Source organism: Erpetoichthys calabaricus, chromosome 4 (assembly GCF_900747795.2).
Source record: "Erpetoichthys calabaricus chromosome 4, fErpCal1.3, whole genome shotgun sequence".
In the NCBI taxonomy this organism is placed as follows: Eukaryota; Metazoa; Chordata; class Cladistia; order Polypteriformes; family Polypteridae; genus Erpetoichthys; species Erpetoichthys calabaricus.
In genome coordinates, this window is record NC_041397.2 from 116419236 (window position 1) to 116439350 (window position 20115).

The window sequence follows — 20115 nt, forward strand, 5'->3', positions numbered from 1 at the left end:
ATATTTTTGGAGTATGCACTATTTACATATTATTCCCATTATTTATTCTGCTCTGGGATCGATTTTGTAAATTCTAGGTTGAGATAAGGCATTTTAGCTTGGTGTTTGACTTTGTACAGTATCTCACTTCTTTTCTGACCTCATTACTTGTTTAATTAAATTCTAAGATGTTGACCTCCTTTTTGGAATTGACAAGCAATGCAACAATAAATCCATTGTTAGACAATGTGCTCTTCTATTGTCAAGTGCACTCCTCATTCAACATTTTTCTTATGTAAATTTGCTGTAGTCCTTATTGGATCAACTCTTTCTGGTTACAACACTGCTCAATTCTCAATATTCTCTTCTTGTCACAATTGTAAATCCTTTACTAGTTACATTTTCATTTTATGCTCCTTCGCTCTATTAGTTTTAGATGTCACCTTTGTCTGGTCCTATGTTGTTCCACTTGCTGATGCACCAACATCCCACTCTCTCAGGTGGACAGCTGACTCTTTCAAGAAGACATCCACTACCCTTTTTGAAAAACGAGATGATGTTCTGCCGCTTAGTCTAGACTGTACAAGTAAACTCTGATGGTATTTGGGAGGCATTTAAAGGCACTATTATAACTTTATTATCTGTTTCTCCCAATATTCTGTATACTGCAAACTCAGAAGAACAGCCAAGCTTAAATCACAGCTTTCATTCCAGTAAAGGATGTGTCCTAAGAGGTCAATAAATATTAAAAACCTTTAACTGCCAATACTAAAATTAAGCTTAACAGTCTTTTAGTTAAGAGTGCACAGCTTCTAATTTGCAAATACTATGTTTTTTATTAGGCATCTGGGGCCAGGCCAAGCAGACTATTTGCACTAGGAATCAGAAACAATCACTATTTTGCCTGTTTTCTAAGAATCTATGCCATAAATCCTTACTAACTATGATTCAGTTTGAAATACCCTCAGATAATGATAAATCAATTTTTATATTACTAAACTATTTGTTGACAAGTGGATCACCCCTTTCTATGATATCAAATAATTTTCTGATCACCTTTCCCTTCCTTTTTTTCACAGAGGAAAGGGCATGTGTTTTAGATGACCCCATTTCCTTCACTGAACTCAAGGAGGCATTGATTATGTGAGTGTTCGGAAGTTGTTGTGTTGAGCGGACATATTTCTGAGTTAATTTACTTACTTTGGAGGCAATTATCTTTAACTACTTCAAGAAAACCACTTTGCTTGGTCATCAGAGCTAATATGACAAACCTTATCTGTATTTTAACAACAGGGAAAGGATCTTACTCTGTGTCTGAGATGCAAAACTATTAACCAAACTATTGCCCATCACTGTAATGTCATGGAATCATACCAGGATTTATCCCATGTCACACATTTTGCACTTTGTTAACTGCTGGTGGTCAGCTGCAGACCTGCAACATCAGAATTACAAGAGCCCTCAGAACAGCTTTTCTAAACTTTAATTTAAAGGAGAACTTTCCCGACTGTTTGTACAGGGGCTAATGGTTAATTGCATCACATCATCACTTTAAAAGCCATTATGGGCAGATAATGGTTGCTTTGCTTTCTTGCTTGGTTTCTAGGGTCTGTCTTCCTGATACAAGCTGATACTATAAAAATCTGATCAGTGGTGGAAGCTGCTTTGCCTGAGGTACAGATTCAGCCAATAAACAAGTGCTCGTTGAAAGAGCAGGTTTAATATGAAGAATTAATGCTTTGCAGCCTCAATAATTAAGGAGCAGAACATCCAATCATAAGATCAAAGCTCATTAATGTCATTTAAAAAGTGCTGGTCCCAGCTGCACTATTTAAAAAGTAGGAAAAAAATGCCAAAATGTTGACAATTTCATGTCTTTTCCTGAATGAACAATCAATATAGAAGCTGTGAGGGACAGCTGGAATCCTTACCCTTTGGATGGAAGGACAGGGGAAAGACAGCTTATTCAGGGCTTTGTCTCCCTCAGGATGCTATATGGCAGTGAGCCCAAGCTTAATTCCCCTCATGGTTGCCCTCAAGGCATGGTGAGTGTTCTAGTCCTGGGGTACAGCCTTGTTGGATGCCTACGGGACCATCGGGGGAGCTGCGGGATTTAGGAATTCCTACTCCATAGGGCTACAATCTCACCCGGAAGTGCTTTAGAGCTGCTGTGGCATATTACTAGAAGCACTCCCAGGGATTAGATAAAAGGAAGCTGCCTACCTCACATCAGGGAGCCAGAGTCAGGAGTAGGAGGAGGAGGACAACAACACTTGTGAGGAGGAGTGGGGCAGGCAGCGAAAGACCAAGAGAAGGAAGAAAAGAGTTGCTGTGTGGTATTATACTTCTGGTTGTGGTAAGAAACACTTGCTTTAAAGAGTTTCAAACAATAAAAGGCTCTTTAGCCTTTAAACTTGTGTCTGAGCTTGCTTGTGTTGGGTGTTTGGGGAGCTGAAGCGCTATCTGGTGTCTACAAAACACAATTCTTTTGCCAAATTTGGTCCAGAAAATCATAATCAGACCCCAACCAGATATTGCGGTATACCCATAGAAGAGTCTGCATGAATATTACCGTTTAACAACCAATTATTTATTTATTTCATTTTTTCTAATTTTTCACACCTTGTATGTTGTTTAGGATAAACGTCTCAGTTAAGTGAATAAATGTATTACAATATTTTCCAATTTAATTGGCTATGTGGATGGAACACACATCTTTAATAATAATAATAATAATAATAATTCTTTGCATTTATATAGTGCTTTTCTCACTACTCAAAGCGCTCAGCAATAGCAGGTTAAGGGCCTTGCTCAAGGGCCCGAAAGAGCAGAGTCCCTATTGGCATTTACGGGATTCGAACCGGCAACCTTCTGATTGCCAGTGCACTGAGCACTAAGCAGGAATGAAGGAGCCAATTGCCTTGACCTAATTTATACAGCACAAATAACACAATCAGGATGTAGCTACATATATAATCTTTATTTATTACCTGTTCTTTTATTGTGTTCATGAACTCTGTATAATAATCGAATACTGCAGCATACCCTAAACACACATTAACTAATTAACTTGGTTACTCATAACTTCGTTACTACCTATACTTCGCTGATTAGCCAATCACAGCAGTTAGCACGTTGAATATTCGGATATCATTCCAACAAAATAAACTAGAAAACTTTTCACAGTATCAAGGTGCAGGTACATAAAGAAGCACAATTATTTATATCAAATATTCCATAAAAATATCGTTTCATCTTTTCCATTCTTAAGGTAACATAAGATGATAGCCACATAATTGCAAATGTTAGGCCAAATATCTGGGGTCCCAAGTTTGAACAGGGTAAGCTACCATGCAACGAGTGGGTACTGTTTCAAGTCTTCTTTTGTAAATTTGTACATGAAAGTAATTAACTTTTTTACACATTCACTCTGTTCCTCCACCTTAACTCCTGCTGCTGGCTGTATTGCTTCTCTTTTCAAAGATATGTCAGTAATCTTAATGCACTGCCACCAGCACCTCTTGCTGTGCTGGCATGAAGATTGTTGCCCTTTGTTTCTCAGACTTATACCCCATAGTTAATCAGCTGTTCAATGCTCAACTCATAAGGGCATGTAAATAAGGCAGTGAATGCGTGTTAATCGGGATCAGCCTATCTGGGATTGCATGAGCTGATTGAAATCCGGTGTTCTGGCACAGGCTAATCCGCTGGTGCAAAATTGTGCTATACATAGTAAGCCAGGATTTGCTTTGCAATTCACAAATATCTAATCTCTCTTTTTTGAACAGACCCCTGGTATACATTTTGTCATTTTGGTTCTAGCTACAGTATATTGTAGAATTTTATTGAACAACTCCCCCACTGTTCTTTTCTGACAATGATTATGGCTAAGCCCTCTGGTTTAGAAAAAATGATTCAGTGTTCAGTAATTTTACTTTTTGTTTCCAAGAAATAAATCTTTTGCTTTTATTTGGGAAACAAATTTGTGTCTTCTGGTTAATAGATTTTAACATTCGAGACATGCACTGTAATCAATAGAGCCAGTAGTCAAATCAAGTTGTTTGCTTTGGTAAAAGAACAGATGTGGACATCCAAGCTGGAAATCTTTTGGTCTATTCTGTGTTTCTGTTACTGATATAACAGCTTTATTTGATAAGCCTGCCTGTAAACACAAATAACCAGCATGTCCAAACACCAAGTCATATACAGTAGCTGCTAAATATGTGGTGAGGAGAAGGGCATCTCTAAGTGCATCCACATGCAGGGGGGCACAAGACCACATAATGTTCCACTCCCATCATTAAAGTAATGGAAGTTGAGACAGTCATCATCAAATGGGTCAACTGAAAATTGGTGTTACTATTTTTCATTTCTGTTATGACATGTAGATTTTAGGAACAGATTTTGGCATCTAGGGATCTATCCATCCAACATTGTGTCAATGGTGCAGGTTTTTGGTGGTAATGTAATGTTATGAAAAATATAGGGCCCCTTAATACCAGCTGAGTCTCAGTTCTGGGCCTAGGTATTGAATTTAACCATGTGCAGCCCTTTACCCCTACTTCAAACGGATAACTTCAGCAGGATGATCCTCTATGTCACCAAGCACAAACTGGTTCCATGTACATGACAATGACCAATTTATTTTAGTGGTCTGTATAGTCTAGAGACTTTAATTCAATACAGTATTTTAGCAATGGTTATGATCTGGTAAAAAACTATATTAAGAGCTCAACGGCAGTCTATGCCAAGGAATGAAAGTACTAAAGGAGTACACCAAATTGTAATCATTAAACAGGGATCTGAAAAACCAAGGAAACAAACAAAAATAGAATGGCCAAACACTGAATCTCTAGCCGATAAATTAAAGATAAAAGAAAAGTACTGATACAATCTTTGTTTTCTTGCCCCTATATGTTGCTAAAATATCTTTAATTTTTAATGAAAAAAGTCCAGAGCTTTGGCACTGGGTAATGGGCACTAGCACCTTATACAGTGTATAGGTGGAATATTATGACAAAATATATCACAAGATCTTCTTGTCACACAACTGGCAACAGGCACAGCAATAACATGCAATATGATCCTGGCACAAAACAGTACCAACCATAAAGAAATAAGAGAGCAAAATGGTATGCCTAGTAAAGTCCCATGAGTTTATAATAATTGTAAATATCATCAATTACCAACATGTTAATGAAATTTGAGATTTTGGTAGGGCTGTCAGAAAACCAAAACTCCAGAATCAGCTTAAGGAACGGGGCAATGAACGGAAAACCTGCACTTTTTTCTGATGATATATTTAAATGTAATAAATAGATGCCATTAAAATCATCATGGAGTAAGAACACCAACCCCACACCCCCATGTAGCCAAGAAAGGGTGGAAAAAAGAAGATTCAAATGACTAAGTAGGAGAAGAAAACAAAAAAGAAAGAAAAACCACCTAGACAACACAGTTACCATCTAACTTTATACACATTATATACAGAACTACCAATCTAAATTGTTAATTCTTGTAGCACATAATTCAAGTAAAACAGAGGAGAATTTCTAATAAGTGAGGGAGAGAGATTTAAGAATTCCATCAAGAGGCTAAGGCCAGGTTTGTGGCAATTATGCCAAAAGGAAACATTCTCTACTGGAAAGAGGGAGACAAAGATTGTAATTGAAGGAATCAAAAGATTTTTTAAATTAAAAAAAAATGTCTGAGTTATAAGTGGAGCTGGGCAATATAAAGTTATACTTGTTGGCTCATTTGTTCTGGCTTGATGTGAGCTTGGCCTGTTGGGGACGTGGAACTAAGCCTTTATCTGACACTTTAAAAATGGTAGCTTCGATGAAAAGAAATAAAAAAAAAAAATAATAATAATTTTTATTGCTCAAGATAGTGGAATTGTGGTCATTATGTGGAGAATGTTCTCACAGATTAAAAAATGCATCACCATGTTTCAAATAGAGCTGCAAGAGTTGCATATTTTAAATGACAAAAGACATTAAATAATTCTACTGCCTAGGAAAAGTGGGGAGTAACATATGAAAAAGAGATTCACAAAAAAGACACTTAAACTTCAACTAATTGGCCAACCGTTTTAGAGGAAGTATTAAGTTCTTGTGAAAAAACTGGTGGCGCTGATCACATAAAACAAAACATGTAGCAAAGTTCAAATTCATTACATTGTGCACAATAATTGTTTTAAACATTCCATACTATAGCCTAAATTTCAGGTTTTCTATATGAGGCCTTCGCTCTTACCACATTATAAACTTGGCTGTCCCATTTCTCATTCTTTCTAATCAGGATTTTTTTTTTTAAATCTCCAATCAAAATACAGCAAATAATTCTGTTTTAAAATGTTTGTTGTCATGAAAGTAGTTTTGAACATTTGTAGGGACAAAGTCTGGATGACATATTCATATTATGTTAAAAGTAAATAATGTCTTGTACTTTTTAACATGACTTTGGTAGATATTATGATAAATACTAGTAAATTTGCTAATGAACAAATCTAAAAGATGTGCATAACCTAGAGATTATGTCTGCAGATAAGTGCACAGCTTCACACAGATCTGATGCCGATATTTTCAAGAGTACTCTCTTTACATTAAAACAGACTTTTTTTTTTTATGGTTATAACTGGTTGCCTTCAAGACAGCTAATGAGCGCTTCTGTATCACATCTCACATTTTGAAAGTAGGGTTTAATTAGGAGCAATAGCAATCTGCATGTATTAAGCTAGAGACTTAAATAGATTGGAGTTTATAGACCTCATCAGCAGAAGGAGTTACAAGTCAGTGTGAACCTTAGAAAAGCCTGACCTTTTGAGAATGCCCTAAAGGATAAATTGAGGTCTATTCCATTTTTTACAGAGCATTAGTGTATAATTGTAATGATTTAATAAGAGCAGTACAAGAATCTCCAATGACTTGTTCACAAAAGACGTGTGCCTGCCTACGCAGGAGCCTAGTTAGCAAGGGATATGGCATTGACCAGGGTATTTATTTGTATTGTGGTAATCTCATTTTTGCTTGATCATGACACTGTTCCCTGAATGAGTTTGCTTCAACTGTTTAAATACATGTCAAGCATCTAGAGTACATTAAAAAAAGATTCAGCTTTTAAACATGAGAAAATCATAAAGATGTAGGAGCTCTATCAGCTGGGGCAGCTATCTTGTGCCTCAGTCTTAAACCAGTGCTTATGCTTCATTATTCCATGACGTTTACGCAGAAAAATATATGCCATCTGTTACTCTATCTAATGTTAGCAAGCAGTTTTAACCTACGTTAACTAAATATATCACTCTCAGCAAAGCAAAGCTGTGAGTAATCAATTTCAATGTTGAAGTTATTCTTATAAATCATTTACAGCTGTTTATTAACTTAATTATGATATATTAAAAAAAAAACACCAGAGAGATAGATTTCTAGGAAGACATACTATTTTAATATTATTTTCAATACATTTGATATAATATGCTTAACATTATTTTATTTAAAGGTAACTTGTAATTAAAATAAACACTATAAACATGTATGTTTATTTTCAAAGGTGAAGTCCTACCAATCTAAGGTATGCAAAGGTTCTGACACAAGTAGCGATTTTGTTCCTCTGTAATTTATTTAACACAATAGATGTTTAAAGTAAGATAGTAATACACACTGAAGCTTCACAGCAATCTTTTATTGTAACTTATCAAGCAAAATCTTTTTCAAATTACTTTTACCTGTAATCACTATACATCCATTGTATTATTTGTAGAAGCCATCTCTTCATAAACATTCAATAGTGGATGGCCAGGTCATCTTGAAACAGGTTTGACAGAATGCACACACAGCATCTTATCTTTAAAGATGTAATAGCAAGAAATCATACAATCTAACTGGTGCCATATGTACTGTACAATATTGTGTTGAGCAGAAAATGTAAACTCTGAAACTTCAGAGACAAGCTGTGCATACCCCAAAGCGAACATCAAATCTCCTGCACTTTCGTCTAATAAATATAACTGGGAATCAGCAACAAGATTATATCTTTGATGAAGTCAAGGATAAAGACACAAAATCTGTTTGGGACATTTTAGGATGCTTTACAAAGACAACACTCCACTAAAACTTGAGTTAATTATACATTTTTAATAGTCAAGTGATGTAAGCACTTAAACTGAAAATCACAAAACAGTTTAAATGTCCATAGATTTGATAATACTAACCTTGATTTTAAGAATAAAATTTAGTGATTAATTTATTATTGAATTAAGTACAGAATAACAACCATAAATAAAGGAAGAAATGCAAACATAAGGGCAGAAGACTGAGAGGGAAGGGAAAAGTTTGACCAGTTGTAATGGAAGTTCTTACATCAGAGAAGATGTGACAATAGTTGTTGAGGATCATGGTCTAAATATCTGAAATTATTAGTCATGGGAAGAAAATAGGGGAGGGAGGCTTTGTGACAAAGGCCAATTCATTTTGAAATCATACAATTTATATCTTGCATAAATCTAAAATGAGGGAGATATCAGATGGAATATCACCTAAATAAAGATAAACATCATCTGTGTATAAAGATATTATATGACGGATATTCAGAACTGTTAGAAGCTGAGAGTTTTGTATGGCAACTGCAAGCAATTTTGGACAGAGGATAGAAAGTGCTGTTCCTTTAAACACAAGAGTTTGGGACTAAACATGATAATTGTGGAAGAGGGGCAGAGTTTAGAGTCTTAATCAAATTTGGATAGTTATACCAAAGCCCATTCTGTCCATGGTTTGCAATAAGAAAGGACAGTTAATATGGACAAAATTCTTTCAGATATCAAGAAACAGAGAGTAGCTTGGCTCATACAGACTGAAGCAGAATCAGTGATGTGAAGGATTCAGAGGCTAAGCATGAAGTTATGATGCCAGACTGGTAAGAATGGATCAATTTATGAATTACTATCTAGGTGATTGTAATGGAGAGGAAAAATGCACTGAAATAAAGAGAAATTAACTGGATAAAGGATTGCACCAAATAATGCTCTTTTTTGTTGTTGTTTCACTTTGTTGCTGTGCATGTATAATATATTTGGTGTGATTATTGACTGTTAAATTTCTTTAGAGGATGGTTTTTAATTGTCTGTTGAAAAGAAAGAAACAGCTTTCTGAAATCAAGCATATATACTAAGTGAATTCTGCTTTTTGATATTACTAATGTTTCTCTAAAACTGAGGATAGTGACAGAAACAATATAAAGAATCTTTGCATTTGATAAAACAGGAGTTATGTTGTTTTAAGGAAAGGTGTTCAAAAAAGCCTTTCCAATAATAAAGCATTAGGTACTGCAAGGGAGGGTCAATTTCATAAAACAGTTATTTTCTGTAACGTTTACAGTATACAATATAAAGTGTTTCATTTGCATCTCATTTGAAAAAGAAAGTGATGGCAAATCCTGCTTTTTATACTATCATTACAAAGTGAGAAATGTGTAATTTGAATAATCAGCAAGTCCAACAACACATTTAACTAAGTCCAGTTACTAAGTTTATAATAATAATGGTACAATTACAGTGTATTTTTTCTAAATGTGGTGTATACCACATCGTTACAGCCTTATAATTAACAGCACATGCTTTCTAACTATGTGTTTTGACAACCAAATTAATTTTGACATGTTGACCTAAGCATTTAGTTTCTTTGACTATATAAACTTGGGAGCCAAGCCACATGCATCTGTCACTAACTGTTTTGACTCAGGCTTTACATGGGAGAAAATGGTAATTATAAAAGCCTCAATTAAAAACACTTCATCATTAATATACTGGTGAATTAATTAGATTATTCTCCACATAATTTGGTCTGTTTTGGAACACTGATGCACACTGACTGCAATTATAAAACAGAACCTGTAATACAGTACAGATCATTTGAAGAGCAACACATAACAGAATAGTGGGCAATAGCTGTGATGTTTTAATTAAAAAACAAAGTAAAAAAGTATATATATATATATATATATATATATATATATATATATATAGTATATATGTGTGTGTGTGTGATTTATATGCGTATATGTGTGTAGTGTATGAAAATATGAAATGATGGGGAACAACACATTTTTGCAGCAACTGACACCAACTTCTCCCATATTGTTCAATTTTCTGTGGATGGAATATATGTAAGGTATTCCAGACTGACACTAGCTTTTCAATCATCTTTACCATATATGTTCTGCACACTTTATATTTTTGTAATACCACTCAGTAGAAAATAGGACCATATTTATCTTAACATCTTGAAAACTTTTCTTTTACCTTAATTTAAAGGTCTACACATTTGTTGCTTATATATACGTAATTTTTTAGTAATTTACTAAAAGGCCTTTAACACATCTAAAATCAATTGCCATTTTAGTTTAATTAGTCATAAGCAGAGACAGTGAAGCATTGATAAAAGGAATAATTAAGATTCTGCCCTTTTTAAAAATATACATGCATAAATCTATCTATCTATCATTTCCATTCAGCTCAATATTCTCTTTATCCAGTAGTGCTTTTTTTGAACTTCAGGCTTTACATATTTTACCACAAATGCATATTACTAATTATATATTAAAAGAAAAACACTAGTCATATGCAAAATTATAACAGCATTGAAAATGAGCTGAAACCATGGATTTTTAAACAATCAATTTAAAAAATGTTTTGACTTTTGAGAGTCTGTCCAGGGATAAAAACTGGCAAGTGTAACATGAAGACTACTGTGGAAGAAGAATGCATTGCTATTTATATATATAATCCCAGCCAGCACAGGGCGCAAGGCAGGAAACAAACCCCGGGCAGGGCGCCAGCCCACCGCAGGGCACACACACACACACACACACCCACACACAAGGCACACTAGGGACAATTTAGGATCGCCAATGCACCTAACCTGCATGTCTTTGGACTGAGGGAGGAAACCGGAGCACCCGGAAGAAACCCACGCAGACATGGGGACCTGCAAACCCAGGGCTCCTTACTGCGAGGCAGCAGTGCTACCACTGCGCCACCATGTTGCCCTTTGTGTATATACAGTATATATAAAATGTGATCGTTTTTTCTTAAACTATTAATTAATTACTTATTTTTTCTTTTTCTAATTATTTCAAAATCATCCCAAATACTAGGAGCACATTTTGGAGAATACTAAACCAAGCAGTTACAGATCATTATGAAATACAGTAAACTGCACAGTGCAATTTATAAACAGAAGTAATCAATGCAGTCTTCACAGCCTTACACTTGTTCCTTGTGTGGCTGTCTATTTGGTTGTGTGAACACTTCTCAGGATCACTCAACTACCTCCACCTTCTAACACTAGCATTGATGGGTGAGCAAGGATTAAAAAAACATACTGTTAGAGTAAGAACGCACATTAACCTACCTTCTGTTTGACAATCATATCATTAATTTCTTCAAGGTCCCCCACAGTGACTATTTGAGTTTTGATCACATGATCCAATAGGGACAGCCAATCTGTGAGCTCTGCCCATGCCTTATTAAAGTCAGCTAGAGCTGGAACTTCCACAAGCAAAGAGGATGGCATTTCCACTTTTGAGAGTGTGCTTTCTTTGGTGACTAGGGTCTGTGTCACTACTGTGGCTGGTTGACCTAAAGCAAAAATTCAGAAGAATACAGTAAAAATTAAAGAAATTACTTAAATTCAGAACTAGTTACAGGCAAATTAATGGTATCTTGGGTAAAACCTATTTAAAAGTATTTGGATGACACTCCACTTGGCAGTACATTTCCATGATCTACAACATCATGCATAATTTCTGGGAAAAAAAGCAGCATTAAAAATGAGTGCAAAAATTACATCTTATGTTATGATGCGGAGTATGATGTACACATTTAGTTACATTTTTAAAATGAATAGTTATCAAATACCTAGTAGTATAAAATTAAGTTATTTGCTGATCATTATGGAGATGGTAGATTCAGCACAAAAAACAGAAGTTAATCTCTGTAAATGAACACTTGAAAAATGCTTGTGAATTGGTGATTATTCTAGAAATAAGATATACATATCTATTTTCTTCAACAGTGTATTGGAAATGAACTGAGTAAAAATAAAGAACAATTAATTGACATTTCCATGTGACACTTTACAGAACAAGCATTACAGAATACAGGGTTGAACCTTTCTCTTAAAATAATATCAAAAGAATGAGTCCTAAATATACTGCTCCAAATAAGAAAAGTAATTAACAGTAATATGTCAATGAACTGTTCACCTGTTTCATCTACAGAATTACTGTAACTCTAGCAAAGCTGTCATAGCAGTCCTTTTTACTGCATAAGAATATATTGTAAACATCTTAAAACAGGAAAAAGATCTTAAATCAAATGTTACTTTTCCTATAACACTAATTATAAACAATAATAAAAACAATGCATATGTTGTGTTTTTCTGCAATAGCCTGCAGTCTTATCATAGGATTCATCCTGAATGAGCTGTGCATCAAGATTTCCTTGACACTTGTTATATACTACAGAGATAAGAATCTCACTCGTTCTCATTGATCTTGTCCTTAATTGTTTTTTCCAGGGATTATAATGCTTAGGTGAGAAGGCAGTATTATCAGGTGTGCTCTTTTTATTTTAGTATCTGCATTTTGCTTATAGTGCAGCCTGTTTGTGAGGGAAGCAGTCTAAAGCTTTTCTGGTGCATGTGGGATTAATAAGATTTCCACTAAGGCAGTGGTTGCATAGCTAACATGGAGCTGCTTTGGATGGATGCATGTGTCTTTAAGGTTCAGAATGCCACAGAAGATCAGAAAGCTTTATCAGATAAAATATACTAAAAAAAGGTAGTAGCGATGATCAGATGAAGGGCATCCATCCAAATGCATTGTTCAAAGTCCAGAATCAAGGCTTCTTTATGTGGTACAAATCCACTGCACAATAAAAAATGTAAAATCACTTGTAATAAGTCAAGGCTTCTATGTGTTCCACACATCTGGGTCCAGCATGATCTCATGGATCTTAGTCTGCAGCATATCGTATACATATATAGATCAGTGTATGCCCATTGCACACAGGTAAGAAGCAATGATAATTCACAATGTTAAAACTGAAGTATGAAAACAATGTAGGAAACATTTTAAGGCACAAAGTCTACAATAATGAAATAATAATTAAATATTGCCTTCTTTAGCATACATAGAATCTGTCATTGATATTATTAGGTATCCAGACCTTTAAACATCTCTATATTCACAATCTCTACGCATCCTTTGATCAACTGCTCATCAGAAATAGACTTCCAGCATCACATTCCTTTATTGCACAAATTATAACTTTATTAAAAACAAATGGTTCAACTGCCCTAATCATCTATCAGTATCAATATATTTTAGCTAATTATGATGAAGAAATTGATATTATTTACTAATTTTAGAAACTAATTTACAGTATGCACCAATGGACAATCTTCGGGCAATGACAGGAAAGGGGCCATTCAATTAATATCTCAGGCAACAAATTACCATTTACATTATACATTTTTCATCAATCTATGCAAAATGTGCAATTTATATGAAAATTAATATTATGTAAAATATACTGAATCATAACTGTGCGCAATGTCATCATGCACCAGCTTCGTTAGATCAAATGTTTTATGGACTGATAAAATAGATGATAAATCTATTACGATCTCCTATACCACATTGCCCATATATCAAATTATCTTTCTCAACTGGAAATCCTAACCACCCTTCATAAATCAGTGGAAAAGGAACAGTTTATATTATTTAAAACTAGAAAGTTTCAAATTTAGTTTCAAACCTATAAGGAACTATTCAAAACTTTCAACAAGAAGTTAATGATGCTATTATAAAATGGCTTTCTAAGCTTTAGCCTCTGTAAACATTGTTTATGGCATTTGCAAAATTCTCCAATATTATTACATATTTCAAAAGACATTAAATAAAGGTTAATAGTCATGATTCACAATCCACATTTTAACAGAGGGGTACACTAGGGATTTGATGGAGCATTAAATGATACATGTAATAACATACAGTAGAGCAGAATTTTTATTTTATTTATTTTTGTGCTTACATTTACATCTTATTAATTGCTACACTGTGTAGTTGGTACTGTGTGGATGTGAATGAGTTCAAAGTGACAACATATGTACACACACACTCGACTCAGAATCGATGCAAAAATTGTACTGCTAAGTGTGAAGAACTAGTGCAGCCAACAAAAGTAAATGGACCAGGAGATGGATTGTAAAACCTGATGCACAGCACATCTGAACATCCGCCACCAAAACCAAAACGTGAAAGCAAACTTGAAGTCAAGATAAGAATCACTATTATTCTTAACCTAGCATTACTCCAAAATTGTACATATGCTTTCTTATATGAATCCACAATTTAAGATGACATCAATTAAATGGCGCCAGCTTATTGTAACAGTTAACATATTTTACAAATATTGTATTGAAAGACTTCACAAAATAATGCCATTGCTTTAATTAGCTGATGTATATTTTTAGTATCTAGCATTTTGAGTAAATAATTGACTGTTTAATAGTTTTAGTGAAATGTCTAAAAAGACTTTAGGTTGTTTTTTTAGTAAGGTACGTTTTACTGACAAGAACAGCTGTGTTTTACAATGTTACAAGCCATTTCACTATAACCCCCGCTATAGCCAGAATTTTTAGAAATGTTATTACTGGTAAGAATTTCTGTTAAATGCTGCACTGGGATGTGTAGTTGGGGCCAGGGTGAGGTTTAAGTTGGAGGAGCCACAACAGTTGTGCATTTAACCGATTGCACAAAGTGATCCACTACAACCCGATGAATGCAAATTTAGCAATTCCGATGTTGTTTACAAGCGATGTTGCTGCCACTTCAATTCTCTGTGATGTCAGTGGCTTGGATTTTGAGTCGGAGACAATGGCAGGTGGAATTTATGAGCCATCACAGAAAATACATGAACATATGAAAACAAATAACTTGAAGTCAACAAAAACAACAATATACGTAAATTTAAACTGATACATACCAGTATAAAGTCAGCAATGAGCTGGCTAGGAAGAAAGAAAACCTGACATAGAGCTGATCAGATTGAACACACCAGAGATGAGATGACCACAGAGAACTAAACATAAAAGCAAGATTAAGCACCTCTTGAGAGGATGAAAATCTAAACTAATCAGGTTGTACGGTTTGGATTGCCAATTCTCCCATTTGCTTTTGTTTATGGCACTAAATAGAACTTAGAAAGCCTGTTTTTCTGCTGGTAGTTTTTATTACATTTTACTGCCATACGTTGAAAAATGAATTATTTTCTCAATTATGTCAATCAAGGAGGTGAAAAATAAGCTACAATAGCAGTAATACATGTTTGAAATCTGAAGCTAGTGAACCCAGAGTGTGTTACAATTGTGAAATGCATGTCCCTAAATGCTGGTAAGTGTAAGAATAGACAAACAGGAGTTCCGGTAGAGATGTTATATATAACTATAGTCTACGGGAAAAGAACCTGTGCATTTGATTAAAGGGAGTTTATGTTTTAAGGAATGAATTTATGTTTTAAGGAATGATGTCCCCAAAGGACTTTCCCATGATAAAACATTTGGTGCTGCAAGAGAGTAAGCAGTATCATTTGATAGTATAAATAAACCTGGTAGGAAGTGTTGTGTAACTGGGATTGTCATATCTTTGATGTAATGGGAGATGATGTGGTAAATATGATGCAGTTTCCTGTTTACTTTATCCCTATGTCGATTCAAATCTCTAAATCAAAAACTTTATTAGCAATAGTGACCTTCTATAACAAGTATGTCCTAGCATCAGGTTTTACTTCTGTTTATTTTTTTAACTGCTTTCCATTCTTGACTTGACTTTCATTTTGCCCTCATGTTTTGTTTGCCTTTTCTTTTGGCTTTGATCTTGCCTTCCCTGACTACAATTTTTTGCTCATGTTATCATCTCTTGGTTATTCCCTGTTAATCTTACAATATTCTTCAGACACCTCATGTTTCATAACTCTTATGAAGCAACTTCCAGAAGACTTGCTCTCAGCAACCACGCAAAACGCCATGGCAATAGGACCACAAAATGGTGATGCTCAGGGTAAGACAAAATAAAGTATAATGATAAGTAATATCCACATAAGTCCAGGGAACCAATATTACAAAAGAAATCATACACAGTGAATGGCTGATATCCAAAACATCACAAAACACTAAATAATACCATAAAAAATGTATTCAAAACAGAAACAAAATCTTAACTTCTTCTAAATCATAATAATAATGGTCAAACTTTGTCTCCTTGAAATTTGTCTATAATTAGTAAATACCGTAAAGTCTCTACTTACTCTTGCTTCTGTCTGCATACTATTAGTCTCGCGGGGCCAGATGTGATTCTCAAATTAGAACACATGTTTCAGAACAACTTGTTAAAATGTTTGTTGTGAATAACAGTGAAATCCGCTGCTGAAATGGCTGTGCTCACAGAGTTCATCCCCAAAACACCCGCCACCAATTCCTACCACCCGTGGATTTTAAACCATTAAGTTTCAAATGAGAAAGTTAAAGAAAACAATAGACTTGACATTGAAAGAATATTTAAAAAGTAACTGAAGCTTAATGATTAATTTGCACATTATAATGAATGCTACGACAGAAGAAACCGACAAACGTAGAACACTGCAGGTACTTGGCTCCTTGTGTTTGAGAAATCATTCTGTTTGCTACGATATTTTTCAATTTTTATTGCTGCATCACTATATGGTATAATCTGATGTTACAAACAGGTTTTTCCCTTGCAACGAGTTATGTTTATTTTTAACATAAGCAATTTGCTCTTTGCACATGCCACATACATTTATTTGCTTAATAGTGGTATTTTTTGGAGTCTTTTCAGGTACAGTATATGCAGTTTATCATTAACAGAAGTTTGGTCTCTGTTGAATCAGGTTAACAAGAGTACCAGTGCACTTTGCCTTTCAGAATTACTGCCAATACATTGAGCACCACTTACATGAGGCATTAGATTGATTTATAAATGTGACAGCCAGTGAGCCTTCTAGTAGTCCACAACCCCCCCCAATTTTAAGCAAAATTCACTCATGTTTGTCTCCAGATCTATAAATTATTCATCTGGCTAAGCGAGACTAACATACTATTGACCTCATATTTTATTAGCTTTTCTTATTTTTTTATACAAGTGAACTGGTTGAGACTTAGGCTTGTTATGACTATGAATTTAATGCTGAGAAATACAACTTTAATCTCCCTCACTTTTTAAAAGCAGTCTTTAAGTAATTTTTAAAAAGTAGGTTATCTTCACAGAGTGATTCTCAGTGCCATGAATTCCAGTAATTTGTTACTTTTTTTTTCCTTGGCTTAATACATTTTTGAATTACACTTTGAATTTTTTTTCTTTCACTCTAAACCATGGTGACTTTTGGATCACTTTCATTTTTTTGTTTTTGGTTTGTTTTGTTATATTGATTTTATTTCTCTGCGGTGGGTTGGCACCCTGCCCAGGATTGGTTCCTGCCTTGTGCCCTATGTTGGCTGGGATTGGCTCCAGCAGACCCCCGTGACCCTGTGTTCGGATTCAGCAGGTTGGAAAATGGATGGATGGATGGATTTTATTTCTCTCACCACCCTGCTTTATAATGGCAGCCTCCATTTTGTGGCTCTGTTGAAAAGACACTGTTGTCCATTGTCAGGGGCCTGGTGACAGGTAAGAGCCTTTTTTCCCCAAGTTTGTAGAGCGAATATCTAATCCTTTCAAAAGTTAATCTTTTTAAAGTATTAGGTACAGTCATTTTGACCCTACTTTGCTTTTGGATTTCACATTTTCTGATCATTTTCATTGCCCTTGTGGCCTGACATTTCTTTCATCATTGCCAGAACAATCATGTAATATAAGAATAAGTCCAAATTGCTGTCTTACCGCATGACCTTCAGTAAGCCTCACATCCTGCCTGTGCTCAAATTAAAACAAGGGAATCTGTGCTTCTAATGAATCAGGTAATTATTTCATTGTCTATAAAACAATAACAGGTAATTTTAATTTCTGCTTTAAATATCAGCAATCAAACGATTAGCAATACTGTACGTTTCTTTGCAGAGGATGGTTATAAATGATGGCAGCATAATCTGCATTAATTCCACACCTATTTGACATGTTTGGGGGGATGACACATTAAAAGACACTCAATACTTTTGTAAAAATTTAAACATAAATATTTGAACAAAAAAATGGAAAATGTCTTAATGAGATTTTTAGAGTTTTTCTAGGTGCAGCAGACATCCTCCTACTACGTTTCTCTTTTTGATGGTAAATTAATCAAATTTAAATGATAGCTTTAGCTGATTGCTCATTACAAAAATCTGCATATCTTGCAAAAAAGCAGTTATCTATTTAAGAACACCAACAAGCAAAGTGAGCAACTACTTCATTTTTGAACAGCACTGTCCTCATTTCTAACTGCTTTTTAAGTATAAGTTAGCATCACAAGCAGATTTTAAACTTTAACTCGTAGTGCAATTCAATTGAAACTACAAAATAGCTAAGTCACAATGAAGGAGTGTGCTAGAACAAGAGATGCTGATAAGTTTGTCAAAGAATAAGCTTTGACAAACTGGGTTAATATATTTATACTGTATTTATTAGTTTCCAATGCCTAAAGGGAAAATAAAAAAGAGAAGACAAAAACCAAAGCACAGGCAACTAAAATTAAATACTGTACACACAAATTAACACAATAAAGAAACATCTAAATTTCTTCTCACATCTGTGATAAATTTATGTTTGAAATCTTTATGTATTTTCAGTAATTATAAAATTTGTCGTTATTCTGTTCACATCATTTTGTGTTCTGTTTGATGCTGCCACATTATGGATGTCTCTGCATTGCCACAGCCAAATTATTTATGATCATGCCAGTAACATTATTGGGAGGTTGCATGGCATGTTGTCTCATTATTCCTTCTCTATTTAAGATGGCAGCACAATGTGATTGACATCCAAATATTTGCACTTTTATTAAAAATATAACAATGTCTTGATGAGTTAAGGGTTAGTGTGAGAACTTTTTAGCTGAGTTTCTTTTTACTTCAACTTTGACAATCACTTCTGACAGCCCTGACTCTTGCTTGTTTTTGACTGTTTTCTGTTTGTTCCACTTTTGACACCTCTCATCTGCCAGTTATTTTTCTCTTAATTATTTCCTCTGAGCACTTTCACTCTCCAGCTGTGAGACCTTAACAGATACATTCAGGCTATAAGGCACGATGCTTGAGCAACGTCCTAAGAAGGTTGCTTCCTTTCAAAATTGCACTTTCCTTATTACGCCACTTCTGCGTAATCAATGTGTACAGGGAAAAAATGAAGGGAAACGTAATGAACAGCAAAAACAGTACAAAAAGGGAAAAATTACAGCCAGATCAGCAAGTCAAACTTGACACCATAGTCCTATTTTCAGCCCAAGTGCTTATGCCAGCATTTCCTAATCTTGTCGCTTTTACTGTTGTTTTACCCTATCCATCCATCCATTTTCCAACCCGCTGAATCTGAACACAGGGTCACGGGGGTCTGCTGGAGCCAATCCCAGCCAACACAGGGCACAAGGCAGGAACCAATCCCAGGCAGGGTGCCAACCCACCGCAGTGTTTTACCCTACCACCTCTTAATTTATACATACTGTAAGAGGAATGAATGCGATAACAACTTTGTTAATATTAGCTAAATTCAATTACCAGTAACATAATTAATTGGTACATACCCTGCAATGCATACACTTGACTCGCTTTAAATTGCAGAATCATTATGGAATTAAAAAAAGAAAAGTTATCCCTATAACAGATTCCCCAATGTAAAGTTGCTAATTAGCTTTAAATGAGAAAATCTCTATGCATGCTGAAGTTAGCACTTTGTTCCATCACTTGTGCTTATCTTCCCTCATGGAAGTTATTCTTCCATTTGACGCTTCTGGATTAAGTACATTTCTAATTAACCTGATTTGTATATACAGGTTTTAGCCAGCTCAGCATAACTGTCAATAATACTGTCACCTGAATTGTGTGATACACAAAGGCAAGCTTTCTTCAGAAATCATAAAAAAGTTGTTGT

At 34.8% G+C, this 20115-nt stretch overlaps 1 protein-coding gene across 13 annotated transcripts in view; it reads right to left on the bottom strand.

Moving 5' to 3' along the window:
- The window catches only part of dmd (dystrophin), a 2688357-nt gene that overhangs the window by 865658 nt on the left and 1802584 nt on the right, over positions 1–20115 (bottom strand). For all 13 annotated transcript variants that reach the window (XM_051926236.1, XM_051926244.1, XM_051926242.1 and 10 more), the window contains one exon: positions 11388–11614. In XM_051926236.1, coding sequence (XP_051782196.1) covers positions 11388–11614 — 227 coding nt within the window. The remainder of the gene's footprint in view (positions 1–11387; positions 11615–20115) is intronic.